The sequence below is a fragment of the Entelurus aequoreus genome, linkage group LG09 (genome assembly GCF_033978785.1).
Source record: "Entelurus aequoreus isolate RoL-2023_Sb linkage group LG09, RoL_Eaeq_v1.1, whole genome shotgun sequence".
Classification (NCBI taxonomy): Eukaryota; Metazoa; Chordata; class Actinopteri; order Syngnathiformes; family Syngnathidae; genus Entelurus; species Entelurus aequoreus.
Window position 1 is genome coordinate 25,435,628 of NC_084739.1, and position 20,525 is coordinate 25,456,152.

General features: G+C 38.9%; 1 protein-coding gene across 2 annotated transcripts in view; it reads left to right on the plus strand.

Annotated features, from left to right (window-relative positions):
- The window catches only part of micu1 (mitochondrial calcium uptake 1), a 34,019-nt gene that overhangs the window by 8,545 nt on the left and 4,949 nt on the right, over positions 1 to 20,525 (plus strand). Inside the window, exons 2-11 of one of the 2 annotated variants that reach the window (XM_062058422.1) lie at positions 750 to 917; positions 1,772 to 1,958; positions 3,897 to 4,059; positions 6,477 to 6,520; positions 11,542 to 11,634; positions 12,270 to 12,384; positions 13,426 to 13,508; positions 15,715 to 15,915; positions 16,687 to 16,824; positions 17,909 to 18,017. In XM_062058422.1, the coding sequence (XP_061914406.1) occupies positions 751 to 917; positions 1,772 to 1,958; positions 3,897 to 4,059; positions 6,477 to 6,520; positions 11,542 to 11,634; positions 12,270 to 12,384; positions 13,426 to 13,508; positions 15,715 to 15,915; positions 16,687 to 16,824; positions 17,909 to 18,017 (1,300 nt within the window). In that variant the 5' untranslated portion in view covers position 750. The remainder of the gene's footprint in view (positions 1 to 749; positions 918 to 1,771; positions 1,959 to 3,896; positions 4,060 to 6,476; positions 6,521 to 11,541; positions 11,635 to 12,269; positions 12,385 to 13,425; positions 13,509 to 15,714; positions 15,916 to 16,686; positions 16,825 to 17,908; positions 18,018 to 20,525) is intronic. The other variant, XM_062058424.1, reaches the window with a different exon arrangement.

The window sequence follows — 20,525 nt, forward strand, 5'->3', positions numbered from 1 at the left end:
ATCCAACCTGTGCAGTGCAGAGTGCAATTCTATGAGCCAACCCACGTTACGCATAAATCATATGGCCTACTACCATGTCAATACACAAAGTAGACAATCATTACATGTAAATTATATTGTGCCAAGCAAATACCACCGTCCCCATATGTGTTTGATGCACATACAGTACCAGAAACCGCAATTAGCCGTGCTATTGTTGGAACCCATTTCCTCAGCATATTGAGAACGAAATAGGCACTGACACTACCCATATCCACATAGGTTTTATTTGTCGAAAATATATTTTGCCCTGTCAGTTGGATGACACATCGACATACAGGCTAACAGGCACATATTTCCCTCGTTAGCCTATATGTCGATGTGTCATTGACCGGGCTAGTATGCTAACTAAGCATTACACATGCTCCTAAGCATTCGTTGCACGAACATACTGGCTTTGTTAGACATAGACTGGATTGGACAATATAGTTTACATACGAAATGTCCATTTCCATTTATTACAAGTAATAAGAAAACATAAATGCCTTAATATTTACTTATCAAGGAGGAAATTAGCACGTTTGGTGTCAGATGCGTCAAACTCGAAATCTGATTGGATTTGAAGCCAAAGATGCTGATTGAGACATTCCCATTACAAAGTATTACACAGTTTAATCTTCTCAACTTTTTAATTTCAAACAAATTAAGGGATCAAATCAAATTGGCTGCAATGCAAGTATCTTTACCTTTAACGTTTTGCTTCCACGCAGAATGTTCCGCTTGCGGGCATTGTCTGCTGTATGGGTTGGCGTGGCACACTTCTCCAGGCGCTACCACCAAAATGGAACAGTTCGAGGATCTGGCCGAAAGAGGATAATGGTGGCAGCTCTAGCCGGGGTAACTGGTGTTTCTGCAAGTGCTGGGCTGCTCTGGAAAAGGTATGGTTTATTCAGAAAACTATAATGACTAACTTTTAATCAGTTTGAACGTTTTCTATTTGCATCTTTTTGTTTCCAAACAACAAAATTAGACTTACAGGGCAAGAAATTTAATATTTTATGTAAATATAGTAATGTAATAATGGCAATAAGGAGTTTATTAAATAAGAGTGTGTTGTTATGTGTGGCTTATTGAATAATTTAATGACAGCAATGTTATTTCATTCTAATTTGTTATTTTGAGTCTTTGAGGTTCTAGAAAATCACTACAGAAATGTAATGTATTATTATTATTATTTGTATTTGTGTCAACAGCTGCCGCCTTGAAGGTGTTGCACTGTTTTGATGTTCTCCATTGCTCAGGAGGCTGATGTTTCCTTAAGGCAAAGTGAAGTTGTGGAGCGGTTGTTCAACTGCTGACATGAGAGCTCAATAGCGATACAATAACCATGCTGCATGAGCCAGCGTGATGGATGATGCCACGGGGTGTTTTAGACTGTTTCCAGGCCTTCACCCCAGCCATTGTTTGTATCTCATTAAACCAACTTATTATTCAGCCTACCCCAGACTGTCTTGGTTATTCATTAGTATTTCTATTTGTCAGTCATGACAGAAAAATGGCAGATGGGAGTTAGCCGTGTTATACTGCTTAGCGTAGCAAAGATACAACATATCATTTTAGCGCCTACTAAATCACAAGTACATTTTAATTTACATAAGATGATCAAGCATACCTCACAAGTTCTGCTGTACTTACAGTGTAAAGAGACATTGCTATATTTAACCACCAGATAACATAATGAGTTCCAACAGTTTTTTCATCTGCTTTCAATGTTTCTGTTCTTGAAAACTAGAGCGTATGCTGATGCAGGGCCGTCAGTGCGACACTCCGAGATGCAAGATGGAGAGGCGGATTTTGTAAAGGATTCAGAGTCTGAGTCAGAGAAATCAGTCGAGGCCAGCAGTGGTGATGACGAGGCTAAGAATGAAAATGGCGAAGGGAAAAAAAAGAAGCCACGCATTGGATTCCGTGACCGCAAGGTAATCAATAACTAACACGGATTGCGCTATTCAGCCACTCTCTCCTGATTAATTCATATGTAGTATGACTCATCCAAACCTCCTAAATTAATGTTCAATATGCCATATTAGGGATGTTTTAAGGAAATATTTTACAAAGCTTGTTTTTCATAAACAACCGTGTGGTTAATTAGGTATTGTAGAAGAAGAAGAATGTATCTGCTTTGTTTAGTTTACGGTTTGTTGATTGTCTGGAAATAAGTCTGAGCGGATTTATGGTAAGAATATAAAATGGTGCAAAAAGATTCTGCTGAAATGTCTGGATCCAAGTGTTTTTGGGAACAACCGCATCATTGTATTCACCAGGTTGCACTTGGGTTTGACATCTCGCTCATGTTGTCGAATGAAGCATTTAGTCACTATTAAAGATCAGTTTGATGTTTTATTCAAAGTTTTGCTGCACATATACAACAACCTGTTGATTTGCCCTTTTAAAAACGTGTTGAAAATCATTCTAAATACTTAATGTGTTTGTGATTGGATTTTGGGCCTGATCTGGATCATTTGTACTCTGTTACCTTACGTTCACACATGTGCGTGTGCGTGCGTGTGTGTGTGTGTGCGTGCGTGCGTGCGTGCGTGCGTGCGTGCGTGCGTGCGTGCGTGCCTGCGTACGTGCGTGCGTGCGTGCGTTTTGTGCTAGCTGCACCGCAGAGCCAAAGACTGGATGAATGATAAGAGGCTTCACTCCATGTATTTAATTCCAATTTACTGTAGATAGTTCAAAAAGTTATGGAAGCGATGAGGTGGTGACTTGTCCAGGTTGTACCCCGCCTTCCGCCCTAATGCAGCTGAGATAGGCTCCAGCACCCCCCGCGACCCCAAAAGGGACAAGCAGTAGAAAATGGATGGATGGATGGGTTTTGATTCAACTTGTAGGAAATATCAGAAATGGATTAAGACTTAGACAGACTTAGACAAACTTTAATGATCCACAAGGGAAATTGTTCAACACAGTAGCTCAGTTACAATGATGGAAAGTGTAAGGATGGAAAGGACAAAGTGGAGAAAGTGATTAGGTTTTGGGTTTGATCAGGATCACTATCTGGATTCAGGACTTTTTTACTGTTGGGGTTAAGGCCTGGCGGGGGTCTGTGCTCTCCGAGTGCCTATTTGCTTCTATTATAGTTCGGGTGTTCACTAAATGCAAACGCAGATTTCGGATATGGCTGTGAAAATGATAGATGGCAGTAGCACTACATTGAATTTTGGCACATAGAACCTTTTAATGTAAAAGCCTGCCTCAGTTTTCGACTTAGCAATACAAGTTTATATATCCAAACCAATACATAGCTACTCAAGCTTTTCTCTCAGTTTCTGTCATATCTGTCCTATAACTCCTTATTCACAGTGATTCTTCTATGGACCCGCTGCCAGAGATATCCCCAAAGCGAAGCAATGCCAGCTTAACAAGCTAAAACAACACTGAGCCATGTATTCATTGTTTTTTAACACAACATCTGTTCATGCCTCAAATTAAATCAGTGTGGCTAACAACCTGAGAAAGTCAAATCTTACATTGTGTTGCCCACAGAGTGTTTAAATAGTCCACTCAGTCAGTCACATAGAATAAATGCCTTTGTCCCAAACAGCTGCTGCTTTGTCAAAAGTGGTCTGCCATGCTACTGCAGTTGGAAGCAGGAAGGTGGCTGTCTCAGAACAAATATTAATGCAACTAATGACTTTAACTGAGTAATGTATTTATTTATAGTATTTTTTTTTTTCTGTACGGATCATTTGCCATGGTTGTACTTTGGAAAGTGCTTATAAGGATACTTAAGATGAGCCAAACTGGTTGCCAACTGACAATACATAAGGCATTGAAAAATGCATAACACCATAATCCATAACCAGGTGTGTTGGAGCGCTGTACTAAACAAGACTCATTGTGTTTGGCAGGTGATGGAGTATGAAAACAGAATACGGGCTTACTCAACGCCAGACAAGATTTTTCGCTACTTTGCCACATTGAAGATCATCGGTGAGCATGGAGATACTGAGGTCTACATGACACCACAGGACTTCATACGCTCTATCACGCCAAATGAGAAGCAGCCAGAGAGTAAGTCACGTATCCACCCCATCACAACTGAATTTTTTCACTGAATTAGAATTAGAACCATTGCCCAGATTGTATGTTTTCCTACTCCGCTTTGGCCGTATAGACAGACCAAGTTAACCAGTTGTACTTTGGAGGATTGGGTCAAAATGATAACGCCGCATTTGAGCATCTTTGGCCATCTTCTCTTCCTTCTACTATTTTAATGTCTCAAACATGAAGTTATTCTCCTGATGGTTCAGCTGCCATTTTCTTGAACTTTTTAAGTGTTCGGTTAAAACCTTAGAACTCTCAGCAGGATATAATTGTATTTGTGTGTGCTAGGGTGGCGCGATATAGACAATATACAATATAAATTAGATAAATTAAGCAGATAATGCTTTTAATTGTATCGTTACATAGTGATAATGCTTGTCGATGGTACATTTACGATGGGTCCTGCAAATTTGATAGCGACAAGTGACCGAACGCATCCTCGACTCAACTTACTATTCTCGTTCGCGGCTCACGTCCCTCCACAGTGCAAAGCCACATCTAAGTCAGATGTCCTCACCTCCATGGTGGCAAATAAATTGGTTTTTACAAGTATCATTATCACTTTCTACCTCTTTGCTCTACTATCAGTTAGTGATGACACAAGGTGACACTCTCCTGACATTGATGATAAAGACTCTAAAGCTGATATGTAATTATCATACAAGATTCATTCCTGGAGGACGAGGAATAGCTAAACATGCCACACTATACACCAAGGATGATATGCTAACCGCAAGCTAGAGCTCTTGAATGTAAACAAAGGAGGGAAGATTAATACAAATAATGACAATAACAATACCCAGTAAATGATCATTATATGGTCCATAATACAGTGGCTAGATGGATTTTTTTTTTTTTTTTACAATCCAATAATCTTTTGTCGTTATTGTTTACATACTTAGGAAATAAGTCCCTGGAAACAGAAAGACTTCAAGGGCAAAACCTAAAGGATTCAATACAGAGTCAATAGTAGGAAGTTATTTAAATATTTAATTTAATATTGTTACACCACCATCCTATGTTTTGTCTGATTATTATTGTGATAAAAAATGTTATCATTCAATGATCTTGAAAATTTCAAGTATCAGTATCAGCGTTGTTATAACCAACACTGTCCCTGTGACTTGCTATTGGATCGATACCCAAATTTGTGTATTGCCATAAACTAATGTAAAGTATCCAAACAGTAAAATAAGTACTTATTATATTTTAACAGAAACATAGATATAACCATGTTACAGCAGAAATTAACCAGCTATTAACAGCTAATTAGCAAGTATATTAATAGTAGTTGACACAATATGTTACTGCATATATTAGCAGCTGAATTAGGAGCCTTTTGTAACTTGTTTTAATATGCTTCTAATATAATTTATATGCCTAATAATGTATTGTAATGTATATGGTTATTGCAGGAGCCTGCAATATACAGTATATCGTGATGTAGATTGGAATCCTTTATTTGATTAGATGATCAAATTTAGGAAAGTGGTGATGAAGGAACTAAAATACTAATATTTTGTTCTTGCCATCCCTGCCTCTAATTAAAACAGACAATACTGGTGTCACAGTACATGCATGCAATTAGTTTTATTGCCACCTCTATTCTGTATTTTGCAGATTTCATTTTATTCCAAAAGTATAGCCTCCCCTTTACACACACACACACACGCACACACACACATTCTGCTCCACAAATACTAGCACACACTTGGACTTTATGAAAATGTATGGAAATAGGAGAAACTAGGGCTGAACAATTATTTGAATTTTGATTTCGATTATGGCTTCGCAGGATCATGAAAATATAATAATCGATAAAAAACGATTAATGGACTGCACAACGTGCAAAAGACTCCCATAGGCTCCCTTGTAAGAGGACTTTTTCCTGCATGTATTTACTAGTTAGAGTGCATTAAAAAAACATGTGTTTTTATCTTACATAAAGGATTGTGAATGATAGGCACAATTCCCAAAAAAAGTGCAGTGAACACTCTTGTTACATAATGTCATTTCACACAGCAAAGGAGTGTGGAATGTAGGTGTGAGGGTTCTGATGTTTAGATGAAACTAAGTGTATTTATTTATTTAAAAAGCAAAAAAAAGCAAGTTCTTGCAGGGTCTAGAACTGTATTCAGAGACAACAGAGTGTAAAAGACTAACGACCGTATGTGTTGGATCTGACTGCAGATGATTCTTTCAAAGAATGTGTAACATGGAAATGGGTTGTTGATGACTATTATTATTCCCTTGCACTTGTCGGTGATCTTCAGAGTTGGAGTAATAGCATTGCCATTTGCTGTGCGTCATGCTACAATACATCATGTTGTGTAACTAGTGCGCCTCTTCTCATATCTCAACGTATTTGCCCTTCTGCTTTTCAGGTCTTGGCCTTGATCAGTTTATTGTGAAACGCTATGATGGAAAGGTAAGAATTGGATGTCTTTGTGATTAAGAGGCAGATTAATCATAACTTTGAAATTCTTTTTTGTGGTGTTATGTGGTCTACATTACTACTCTACATTCCTTGTACATTTTAGTTGTCATTATGAAAATACAAACATAATCATATTAGAGCTTGAAATATTCTCTAATCAAAAGGAACATTCTGTGGTTCCCATCCTGTAATATTTACCAAATTACCACACTAACCATAAACAATATACTTGTTATGCCTCTGTTGTTCCTTTTCCCATGCTATGTGTTCCCTTTATTTGCTAGCCACATTTATGTCCATGTGGATTTGTCTGATACGGCATTGAGCTCTGAAATGTTACTGCCGGCATAGACTGTGACCACCCCCTGTGTTTTTGTTGTGGGTTTTTTTTTTTGCCTAGAATCACATTCAGCATAGATGTTTCCTGAAGCGTTGTAGCTGCAGAGTGAAGGAAACTTTTGAGCTAGGATTTAGCTAAAGGTTGGCATAGAGGACAGCAAAAGCTCATACAATACCCCCGTATCAATTGGTAAAGGCTGAGTACAATACTTTTCTTCCTTTTAGAATGGAAGTATGTGAAGGTAAGTATGTATAGATAGTATTTGCCCCTGGACATTTCCTCCTGTCTGGTTATCGCTCATTTCTTCCAGGTTCAGCCTATATGTAAAGCAAACACAACACACCCTGTGTGGCTATGAACAACTAAAGTGTATGCTGACTCACCTTGTGTTTTATTTCCCTTTATGAAGAACAGTGTTAATTTAAAAATATTAACGGGATTGCTTGGGTTTACTTAACCAGTTTTGTCGATGTGTATGTCATTTACTCCACCCACTGTGTTCATGTGGGTGTCCTGTTGCTGCCACAATCTAACATTGTGATCCAATGTTACCATTACCGTTCTATCATGCTGTTGTCGGCCCTCTCTCATTCTCATAACAAGTAATCCCTCCATTTTCTCTCTCTTCCCCTCCTTGTGAATAACCATCATCCTCAAACCCAATTTCCACCTTGTCTGTCTTGACCCCCAATCCCCAATAATTCCATCTGCTGACCCCCATTACCCACCTACAAACTCCCTGCCCCTTTTCTTCCTTGCTTCTTCTGTCGCCCTCGCCCTCCGTGCTTCTGTCCCTCCCCCTCTTCAGGACTTCTGGCAGGTATGGGGTGTGTGCTGAGCGGCATGTGTGCACCTGAATGAAATGCTGCACTTTGTAGTCAATACCTACTCTTCTTCCTTGTAATGTGGACGGCGTGTATACTCACTACTGTAAGTGCAGGGGAACAGTTAAGTAGTTAGCGAATTAGTTTTACTCAATTGTCCATATTTTTGCTTCAATAACTCTTATGATGGCCCACTGATGATTATAAATTATCATAATATTACAATTATGTAATTGGATGGATGAAGAACCGCTGCCTTATCAGTTCATCATCGTTTAATAGGACACTATGCCCATTACCCAAACACATATTTGTTCATTTAAGCAGTTAGATGCACAATTATTGTTCAGAACTGAATGTGAGGTTCATCCAAGTGCTTCTAAGAAATCCTAGATGGTATACTGTATTATTTATTATCTAATGAGCTACATTAACATTACCTACATAATGCTTTGGCTTGGTGCAGGTCAGTCAGATTAAGGCGTCATTACTTTATAATGAAGAGAATGTCCGTCATGGCCGGGTTATTTTGGCTGCAGTTATTGTCTAGTGCCTCTGCATTGTACAAATTAGTACTCTCAGTGTTGGTCATTGTGTTAAAGACCTCCCCAGTGCTCTTTGTGTAAACTTGGTGCCCACAGATGTCTGCGATTCAGTCTGTGCTGAATTATTAAATTTTAATTTTCCACCTTGTTTTCTAAAGGACTAATGAATTCTGCAGATATATTGCAAAGCTGAGATGGAAAGAGCAACTACAATGTGTTCCTCTAATACAGCTTTTAGATTAGTTTAAAGACAATCATTTTCTGCTGTGAGAAAATTGCTGTTCCCCTGCACTCTTTTTAAAGAAGCGTTTTCTTCCTTATCTCCTTTTTGATTGTGCACTAGCTTTCCATTTGCTTTGGCACTCATGCCCATTCCCCCAGCATGCCCTGCTGTGTTACGGGTGTCTTCCACAAAAAGTAGCTGGTGTTGGCGCCCCCTTTCTGCGCATGGTGGCATAACAGGGTTTTTTGGACCCAGGAAATTGCTGTTTTAGCTAGCATTGAGGCTGTATTGATTTGCTTGGTAGCATTCACTAATTCATCTTTTAAATTGTTTAGATATCAGTACTGCATGATGCCTGGAGAGCATGGTTTAAAGTCACTGTAGGCAGTAATTGTTTACGTCTTTAAAATCTGCCCACAATGTTTCCTACATGCTGTATCGAAAGCCACGGTGTGTGCCAACTGACTAGCGGGGACTGTCAGTGGACAACTCTTACTGATGGAGATGGAGTGTGTGTGTGTGTGAATATGTGTGCGTTTCTGTTGTTGCTGTGATTATGTTTCACTATTTCTTATTTTACAGGAAGTTTCAGAAGGTCACTGGTTGGACTTACTTCAATTGGCTTTATTTTTCCATGTTTTTGCTCTTTATTCAACTTCCTTTGCGTTTTTCTGTCTATCTGATAATTGCTTAACCCACTCACATATACTCTTTTTATCCCTCTATGTTCTCCTAATCTAGAAGAGGTTTTAGGTAACACACTCACATTTTCGTCTGATGATTCCCCCCCTTCCTTGTGAGGCAGCTGCCATTCCTCTATAAATTGATGGCTGAGCATTTTGTATCATGTTGAATTGTTTAGTCATGTTCCCAGAATAATCAAGAGTTATTAAAAGACACACCTGTTCGGTGGGCGGTGTCCAGACATAAACAGTTAATATGCTCTCTGTAACCGTGCCATCACATGAAGACAGTGGTATTTTTGTACCAGATATCAGTGCAAGGAGTTTGGTTCCAGAGCCTATGCTGTGCGTTGAGGTGAACCCAACTATATCTAGACGGTATCTCTCGACCTCATGCACAAACTCAGGCTCCTTTCCCACCGGAGAGGTGACATTCCATGTCCCGACAACCAGATTTGGCAACGGAGGACCGGGTTGCCGAGGCATTCGCCTTCGACTGCGACCCAGTCCACATAGGATCATTCAATTGTATAATAGAAAAATATATGCTACATTTTTTAAACTCAGTGTAAATCTTAACTGAGATTAGATGAGCCTTGTTATGTTTCATAGCATGTGCTTTTTGTTTTACTTGCACATTTAAGGTAAATGCTACATATTTACCTGTGTACTATCTTGAACTGGGCCACTTGTTTTTTTTTGTTTGTTTTTTATACATATCAGTGCTTGATTGTTAAATACAATAAAATACCCACTACCTATTTGTTCGACACGTATTGCAATCTGACGTGTAAAAAAAACGTGTTGCAAATTAGTGAAATGACAATAAGACAATAATACATAATGACTTGTTAAGTGGTTAATCGTAAAAAAGGAAACCAATTGGGTGTATTACACCAGGCACCATTAAGAACACTGAAAAACAATAACATTGACGGTGGCAATTAATAGGGTAGAGGGGCCCACACTGATGCTCTTTAAGCAGCCTCAGAATACCTAGTAACAGCCCTGGCTGTGCAAGACCTCAAGGTGAATCAGATTTGTTGGACTGTTGTGTTAAAATGTGTCCAGTGCAACTCTCGGGCTTAGCGTGAATTGAACAGAGATTAGCCCTGACAAAACCCTTGACCTCCTATGTGAGTTGTTTATATGTAAAAGCTGTACATGTTGACCGCATCGCCCGCAGCTCTCGCACAACTGTATTTGTGCCTCTGCTCTCAGGCTCTTTCCATAATTTCCCTGCAGCCATAGCTTAGCCCAACATACAGAGATTGGTATGAACACGAGCAGGCTTACAAGAGAGATTTAATAAGGGCCCATGCTTAGATTCACTCTGGCAGCTGCAATGTTGACACCAATAGGTTGACATGCACTGTCAAATGATGCGCTGTTAATTAACTTGAGTGCTACAGTAATGAGGCTTTCAGTCATTTGCAGATCTGTAATTTGAGATAACAACTACAATTAGCACTAAATGCTGACTATTGTAATTTTAGTAACGTTGAATTTCTTTTAATTCAATTTAGGTATTTATATGGGATTCTTTTATTCATTGTCTCCCAGCAAATATGTCACTTTATATCATTCTATAGTGTCTGCTATGTACAGCAGACTGACATCAAAGGTCTTAATCGCCTGTTGTTCAAATGTGGCCCAAAACCAACCTTTCTCCTTTTTCTTTCCTATTTTCACTTTCAACTCTATTTCTCTCTTGCTTACCATGCCTTTGGTTCTTGACCCACATAGAGAATTGCCTCACAGCTTCTAAGGCATTGTTTTTCCTCTTGTTCACCTTCTTGTCTTTTCTTCCTGACTCCCTTCTCCATTTATACTGTAACTGTAGATGGATCAATCATAATACTGTTATATTGGATACACAAGTTTTGCACATTTGTTAGGTATACCATGATAAAATGAATGCAGTGTAGTCAACAGCCCTGCAATCTGACTAAAGCATCCCTTTATCCTGTGTGTTAGATGTGTAATAAAGGGGATGCTGATCATGTAGTTTCAATTTAAGGCTCTAACGTTAGGGAGGGAAAGAGAGAGGGAGTCAGTAATGTGTGGATGCATTTGGTTATTTTATTCTCCCAAAGGGGATGCCACAAAAAGTTTCTATTCAGATATGTCCATCACAGAAAAATGTATGTACTGTAATATTGTGATAATAGCTGATTGAAACGAATCAGTTTTAAGATCCACTACTAAACAATAGCCTAGAGAAATTTTGGGAAAATAACGGTCTTTGTGTGAGGGATTAAATTAAAATCTCTATCCTGAGTGGCATCCCCATATATTATTTTGCTTTGAAGCATCTGTTTTGTGTGAATGTATATGTGTGTGACTGTGTGTAAGAAAGCATAGTGTAAATACAAATGCGTGTCTTTGTCGTTCAAGGCCCTGCTAAAGACAGCAGAGGCCACGCACTGTTCTCTAACAGTTGTTTCTCCTCCTTCCTCCTCCTGTGAAATGGACCTCTTACAGACGGAGGTAACTCCAGCAGGACTTACTATATAAACCCTCCAACCCCAATACCACGACCCCTCCCAAGGCATGCTTCGTTTTCTCTGTCAACTCGTTTGGTGGAGCGTCTCTGCTTGTGGGAAAGTGTCTATCTAACCTTTTCCTCACTGAGTGTGCATGTTATAAGGTCACACTCGTCATGCAAGACAGTAAATATACACATGCTAACAATATACAACCGTTAACTGTGTACGTGTGTGCGAAAGCGTAAAAAAAAACTAAATCGGTGTTTGTTATAATGAATACATTTGGTTTGTGTTACAGATGTGAGTTCTTAATAGTGTGTTTGTGTGCTGCAGTTGTGTGATGTTTCCTCTCTCGTAATGTCAGTTTCACACTGTGAGTACAGTCTCTGGTGTGTATTGTTTGTACTTGGACTAATTATTTGTCATCGTCACCCTCACCTGCCTGTATAGCGTCATGTGTATGCAGCACTTGCATGACTGATATTGCACTACATCATTGTTACATATTCACTCCAATGCACACTGGTTTCTTTAGAAGTGTTTTGTCTTTGAGGGTAGGCTGTTTTGAGTGTAACTCGTGTAAACACTAAAGTATGTTTGATATGATGCTTTCTTTCTGCTGCCTGTGGTGAGCAGAAGATAGCCCAGGAGAGGGAGAGGTTTGCAGATGAAGACAGCATTTTTTACTCCCTGGGAGAATGTGGTCTCATCTCTTTCTCCGACTACATCTTCCTCACCACTGTGTTGTCCAGTAAGTGTAGATTGGTTTCTTTTCACCCGCCCCATTTAGCCCCTCACGCCTTTTCAATAATACCAAACCCATCTCCATTCCCTAAAATTAGGAACGGTAATTTGCATCTTTAAATGTAATATTAATTGGTGGTTTGTTCTTTTAGATTTGAGACTATTTGGAAGTTGCTCAAGGTTTTACAGTTACACATACTTTTTAAATGTATACCAGTGTATGGTAATAAAAACTATAAAGCTGACTTCTTCAATTCCAATATCTACTAAAATGTTATCCCCAGCTTAGCTTGCCTATTTATTCTAATCGCTGAAAGTCTGTGCAGAAGTTTTCAAGGACATGTCCTTTTTAGGCAGACATAGCAGACAGCCAATTGGTTGGTTTCAATCCATTTAACAATGCCACTAGGATGGTACATTGAAGGACATGCTGTATTTAACATTATACAATGGATTTCTTGTTACTACTTGAAATGCCATAAATGTGTCCTGTTTCCATGCTCTGATAAACCCCACACAATGCTTGTGGGTAAAAATGCCTACATTCAAAACACAGTAATACCTTTTTTCGTACAATTACAAAAAAGATTGCTTTGAAACTTTGTATCATTACCATTTACATATAACAAGAACAGTTTAGAGTGAATAATTACCAACAAATCATTTGTATTTCATAAATAAACAGGAAATTGATGTATCAGATGTTTGACTAATGTTGAAGGGTGTTGCACAGTGTCAGTAAGTGCAGTCGATATGACCTTGTTCTTATTAGGAAGGACAAGCCATATTAACATTTTAGTGGTAATATATTAGTGTATTTTTGCTTCATTGGGCATGGATGATGATTGACTCAAGAGAGCAGTAAATAAACACTTATGTGCACTTGCGTCACTTGGCAGTTGCAGAACATTTGATGTGTAATTAATTACCAAGTCAGTATTGAACTTTTCAGTTGTCGTCTGTGTCGATCCAGTGTGACGTGTCTTTTCCTTATTATGTTACACTGACTTCAGACTTTGTCTGATTTTGTCTGTGTCTGTCTTGTCAGCTCCCCAGAGGAACTTTGAGATTGCGTTCAAGATGTTTGATCTCAACGGTGACGGCGAAGTGGACCTGGAGGAGTTTGAACAGGTTTGTCCCATAATCAGCAACACTGCCAATTAAAGCTTCTCACACAGTAAACACTCAGAGAGTGCAGACTTCTGCCAGGGCTTTAACAGTTATCACCTCTAAAAACAATGAGGCTACGTAGTTTCGCTAAAGGAAGTAAACACGCAAGGGGCAGAGGTGAGCCAAAGGGATGCCCTGTGCTTTGCCCGTCAGGTGCAAAGGAGTGCAAACGACCGTAACAAAGGCACATCAAAAATACCGGTATGGTGGAAATGTCTCAAATATAAACCGCTTTCTAAAATATACCAGTATTAACTATAATACCGTTATATTGCCCAGCCCCAAATGTAATAATAATAATAATATACAGCATTTACCTTGGAGAGTGGACTACTACAGTATTACCTTCCAGCTGCTTCTCCCTAAAACACACTCTCAGCAGCGTTTCCATATTTTCATGGATAAATGACGGCCGTTTCGATATAATTTTAACATTCTTGGCTGGCGTTAGACTCCTGCTTCAATATGGAGCAGACGAGCAGTGATGCACTCAAATTGCTTCGCCAGGTTGCCAACGCGCTTGGTCATGTTTTTAATAATTTATTTAATTTAATGAATATCACCCAATTCTTCTTCACTGTCCTTCACACTCACTTTCTTCTTTACCATGGTTGGAAAACCAAGTTGTCAATCCCTAGCTATAAATTAATATAGTACTAGTGAGTAAGACCAGGGGCCGTACTTATCAAGCTTCTTAGAATTACTCCTAAGAAGTCTGCTAAGAGTTGACTAAGAGTAAATAAATTCTTCGCTGAAAGCTGCACTTAAAAGTTAGTTATCAAGCGTCTTACTCACACTTTCAGCGAAGTGTAGGACTGAATCTTAAGTGTCACACAGAGCTGAATTACGACATTACTATGTGCCGTAAACGGAATTTTAGGTGACGTCATTTCTGTGTCCATAGAAATGACCAATCACGGAAGGGAATCCGTTGTCTAAGAATAAAGAAATATCTTGGAAATATTTAAGTGGACAATGGGAGTGTATATTTTGACAATAAACTACAAAATAATACAAAACAAACTAGTCCCCGCCGGCACTCACGCTACAGCTCCCTCTCTTCTATCGCCCACACACTCACTGACGTCACTCACCTCACGGCCACACACATACGCTACTGTCATAACATTTTCTTTCCAATTCATTAATTAGGCAACTAATTTGAAACTGGTGTGGGTGGCTCTATATATACTAGCCCACTGCAGACACATGCAGAAATCAACAAGGAATCGAAAAGTATTAAATCTGTGACAAAAATAATACCCGCTCTGTCTAAACGATACCGTTTGATCAGCTGCTCGTCATCAAAAAAAAAAAAACATTGTTCTGTTCCCTGAACGTTCGCGCACGTCTCTCTCGCCTCAGTGCCATCCCCTGCTGGCAACTCCTAACCACTTAAGACACCTCTGAAGGTCTCTTAAATATCGTGGAGAGTAGGAGTGATTCTTAGACTTAAGAACGTTGATAAAAAGCTTTTATTCTTAAGTTTGAGAGTAGGACTAAATTTCGCAAATTCTCAGGACTTAAGTGTAAAATGGCACTCTAAGAAGCTTGATAAGTACGGCCCCAGATGTTTTGTGCAGATCTTACGGGTTTGACTGTGGCATTTGGCAAATGACGGTGTTGCTTGTAACTCCAATTTCTGCTTGTATAACAATTAGCCGAGAGACAGCTCTCATCTCAAAACACTCTTAAGTTGGAGCACTCTGAAATTGAGGTACCATTGTAATAGTAATGTTAATGTTCATGATGATGAGGAAAAATGATTTAAATATTGCAAGAGCACCTCGACTGTTTTGCTCACCTCCTCTGTACTTGCTTCTTGCTCACCCCTCCCCAACCTGTTAAGAGTCCGCATTGGTCATAGCCATCTATGAGGTCTTGAAGGTTGTGGTAATGTTTTTCCTTTTCAGATGTTTACATTATATTTGTATGTACAAACTTAGTTATGATGTCAACTAGTGTGTGACTGTAATAGACCCGTACTACAGGGTCGCTGTTTGAGGTGTGCAAATATCAACTAACCCATTGTAATTTTGTGACTGTTAATTTGTCTGCCAAGAACAGAGACAAACATTCCTGATAGTAGGATGCTTGCAAGCCAGTAAGCAGTGTCAATGTAACATTTATAGCGTTGTCATTATGCATTCACTGTCTCTATGTTCAGGTCCAGAGCATTATCCGCTCTCAGACAAGCATGGGCATGAGACACCGCGACCGCTCCACCACAGGAAACACTCTGAAGACAGCCGGCTGCAGCTCAGCACTCACCACATACTTCTTTGGAGAAGACCTGAAGGGAAAACTCACCATTGGCAGCTTCCTAGAGTTTCAGAGGAAGCTGCAGCATGATGTGCTTAAGCTTGAGGTAATGTGATTACACTGAGGGTGTAAATCCACACAGCAACAATGCACAAAGTCTTTTAACCATGAAGCCAAAATACAACCTCTGTCTCTTTCCACTTCATATTTCCTTGTGTAGTCACAGCCTATGTACATGGAGCATATCATGTTTCTATTAATTTATATGGTTTGTGTCTAGCTGATAAGATCCAACATTAATGGGTAGTGGCATCTAAGGCAGGTCAGAGCATCTGCTATGTCTTAATAATACTACTTGGCATAGGGAGTAAACACTATGGATAAGATAAATTGATTTAATTTTGAATCCCAATATTACACCCTTTTTTTTTTAAATAGCATTTTATTCTCCATAAAAGGTAGATGCTCCTTTGTGGTGTGAAGGATCTACCCTAAATTATTCCCCCTGGCTTATTTTGTTTAGCGTAGTAACAAGCTGCTTCTCGGAAGTGCTACGAATTAGCATTTTGAGAGGTTGGCACATTCTGAGTGAAAGAAAGAAGGCCGCCGTGTGGCTGTCAAGCAGCTGCACATATAAATCGCCAGGATTGACCTGACAGAGCCAAGGACCACTACTGCTAAGACACGCTCGGCTGGAACGTTGTGAAAATGCACACAGAGAATTAATGTCACCATCCCATTCCCGTGCTTGATTCAGTTTGAAGCCTGACACCACAATTTACTGTTTCTCATCCTCCCGTGCCAACCTATTAATTTGTTTGTTCTTGTGCATAGCACTCAGTCCTCACTTGTCTCTCTCGTACGTTTCCCCCTCCAGTTTGAGAGGAATGATCCAGTTGATGGACGAATCTCCGAGAGACAATTTGGAGGTATGCTGCTGGCCTACAGCGGTGTTCAGTCTCGTAAACTCAAGCAGATGCAGAAGGGATTGAAGAAGATGTTTAAAGATGCACAGGTAGATCTGTGTGTATGTTCAGTTTATGTTTACATGAATCTCTGACAGTAACTTGCTGGTGTTTCCACTAATTGGACTGCACAATGAGAAGTGTGACAGCCTGAATGTGCCTGCTGGGAACAGACATGTTTAAGTGTGTATCAAAGAACACAGTGGGCAGTAATACAGACTAAGGCAATCCACCTGCACAGTGTTATTTTCTCTGTGTCTATAACAAGCAGAGCTTTCCCTATTTCTTATGAAAAAGCCGGAACATCAGAACGCAGAAAAAGTTTCTTTTCATCTATTTACCTTCTTTGTTTTCCTCATGGTTTCCCCATTTTTACTTCTACGCTATTCCACTCCATATCAAAATAACTCAAGGTTTCTTACATAAGGGAATTTAAACTTTACTTCAACCTAGCCATTTTTTCACCAAAGCTTAAAACGCATAAATTGACTGCTGAGAAGACATGAAAACATAAAAAAAATCGAAGGCAATTTTAAGACTTTCAAGTTCTCTCTCCATTACCAGCACAATCCATAGACTGTGGTTTCATGCTGGTTCCGCTTCACTTTAATGAGCCCAGCCTTAAGCATGTTAATATCCCTATTGCTGCTGCAGTGAAATATGTCCCATCTCCCCCATTTTAAAAATAGCATATATCACGTTAATAGCTTTCACAGATGGCAGGCTGAGCTGGGTAAGGCAAGTGTGAGGGTTAAAGCTGCAAATGAGCTGAGTAGACTTAAATTGAAATCAATAATATCTCATCTGACCATCTCTCTCTTGCCTTGCTTACCTAACTGACATCCATAGTTGCCATTGTTTGTTTTTCTTTGCAAGTGACCAGTTCAGCAGTGTGGCAGTCATGTTGTATTCTACACTTGTGCCTGTTTAGCTGACACTTGGTGGCACACTGTTCATCCATGCATGCCCAATGCCTTTGCCCATTCATGTCACTGCTGCGCCGTACCCTGCTCTTGGCAATATTTGGATGACCTTTTCATCATATTGCAGTGTCCTGGTCCTGACTGGTTCCATGTTGTACAGGTTTTCAATTATTTGTTGTTGTTTTTTTCCGCCATGTTTTTGTTTGTGCAGGGCATTACTTTTGAGGAAGTTGAGAATTTCTTTACGTTCCTGAAGAATGTCAATGATGTAGACACGGCGTTGAGCTTCTACCACATGGCGGGAGCATCCATAGATAAAGGTGCAGACACACTTTTCCTCTGCCCTTCTCTCCACTTTCATTTCCTCAATGTTGTAGAGCTATAAATCCTCCTGCCAACCACTATCTCTTCTCAGTTCTTGCTGTGCTTTTCTATTTGTCCATCAATCAATTTATTAGCTACTTCCTTAGCTTAGCCCTATAAGAGAGCACAGACCCTTGTTTGTTCAATTAGGTCCAGAATAGTGTTCAGTATTGTTTTACTTCTAAAATTGTCTCCAAATACATAAGTACTCAAAAAGAGGAAAATATAAGTTGTGTCTAAAAACAAAGCCTTTTTTATAAAATTTTTGTCACATGCAATTTAAACAAAATAGTTGTTTAATACTTGAATAATATACATACCATTATAACTCAATAAATTCCCAAAAATGAAATATAATTCACAACAAAGTTTCATAATTACCACAACATCACAAGCAGCAATACAGGGAATGTGCAAAAAAAAAAAAAAAAATCACAAGATTCTGTTTTTTAAGTGCATCGATTACGCATAATTCATATTTTTGTCCTGTTAAAAAAAACAATTCTATTCAGATACACACCTAATTAAGTTGTTTATTTTTAAGTAAGCAGACAAACATTACAGCCTTCATCTGCTCAATGAGTCAGCATATTCTTCATTTAATGCAGTGTTTTTCTGTCTGCACATTTAATGGCTGGGATTCTTTGCTGAAACGGTCACTGAGTGCAGGATCCCCCTGAAGGTGCTTGTTTCCAGCATACGGTCTCAGCTAGAGGTGGGAAAAATTATCGATTCTCTGATGCATCACGATTAGAACGGGGACAATTCATGAATCGATGGGACAAATGTCCAAACATCGATGTTAAATAAAGTAAGTTCTAAAATGTGGCATTGATTCTAATGTTCTCTAAACGTTTAGTTTAGAACCATTAGTTAACATTCTTTTAACGTTATGTGTTAGCTGGTTTAGTGCGAACACACAGAAAGTAACCAGTTAAGAAGGGAAACTTATCATATAGGTTAATAAGTCAGAGACAATAATATCCATATAAACACGTCTTTTAGCTGCAAGTTTATAGCGACTGGGGCCAACATGTTTGAAAATTGTGTTTTTTAAAGGCGCAAAAATGAAATCAAGGATGCCTGCTTCCCAAGTGGGGACTTTTATTTATTTGTTCACTTAACAGGCTACTACAGTTCTCACATATGTAGTCTTTAGTGCATCCGGAAAGTATTCACAGCGCTTCACTTTTTACACATTTTGTTATGTTGCAGCCTTATTCTAAAATGGAATACACTTTTTTTTGTCCTCAGAATTCTACAAACAATACCCCATAATGACAATGTGATTTTTATTTTGCAAATGCATTAAAAATGAAAAAAATCACAAGTACATAAGTATTCACAGCCTTTGCTCAATACTTTGTTAATGCGCCTTTGGCACCAATTATGTCCTCAAGTCTTTTTGAATATGATGTCACAAGCCTGGCACACCTATCTTTCGGACGTTTTGGCCATTCCTCTTTGAAGCACCTTTTTTCCATTGCAAAATTAAAAAAAAAATTTCAGATTGTCATTATGGGATATTGTCTGTATAATTCGGAGGACAATAATGGATTGATTCTATATTCAAATAAGGCTGTAACATAAAGTGAGGAAAAAGTAAAGCGCTGTGAATACTTTCCGGATGCACAATTAAAAAAACGGAAATGACAAAATACTGCATACACCAGTAGCCAAACGAGGAGCCACATATCAATAAATACATGTATTACATTTATAATATATAATAATAATAATATACAATATAATATTTATGCACAATATATTTTTTATAGCTGTATAAATAATTGATTTATAATAGAATCATGAGGTGCCCAAAGATTCCCACCTCTAGTTTTTAGCTTATGCTATATATACTCTACATGCAGTAAACTCGCCATGTGAGTGCAATTGTGTCGTCTCGTCTGCGGTTTTGTCTACAAATGATTTGAATCCTCCAGGTTGTCTGACTGCATTCCTACTCTTCAAGCCAGAAGTGAGCACTTATTGTTTCCACTTTGGTCTTTTTCATATTTCTCTCTAATGATGAGAGGATTGTGATGTTACTGAACTGTATGCACTTTGTGGGAAGTTTCCAAAATGGTGTGTGTGTGTTGAAGTGCACACATTGTCTCTCTCAAAGGTAGAAAAAAGGCTAATAATGGAGTCCTTAATAATATGGCAAACATTTCACCCGGACTCTTTCGTACTCCTCGCTCTCTTTGCCAGTCTTCATCAATATTCGTGGATGTGATTAAATAGATTCAACATTATTTCATCTTGCCTGAGGCTTTTTTTACTCCAAGTTCCTATCTTCATTTCTTCTCGTAACTCTCCGTCATCCTCTCAGTCAGTCATTCTCTTCTGAACCTGCTGTCAGCCTCTCTCTTTCATTTGCATACCTATCAGTTTGTATTCACTGTTAATGGCAGCATTCCCCTGCTATTGAGCCAAAGATTCTCAGTGTCCTCCACAAAACACCA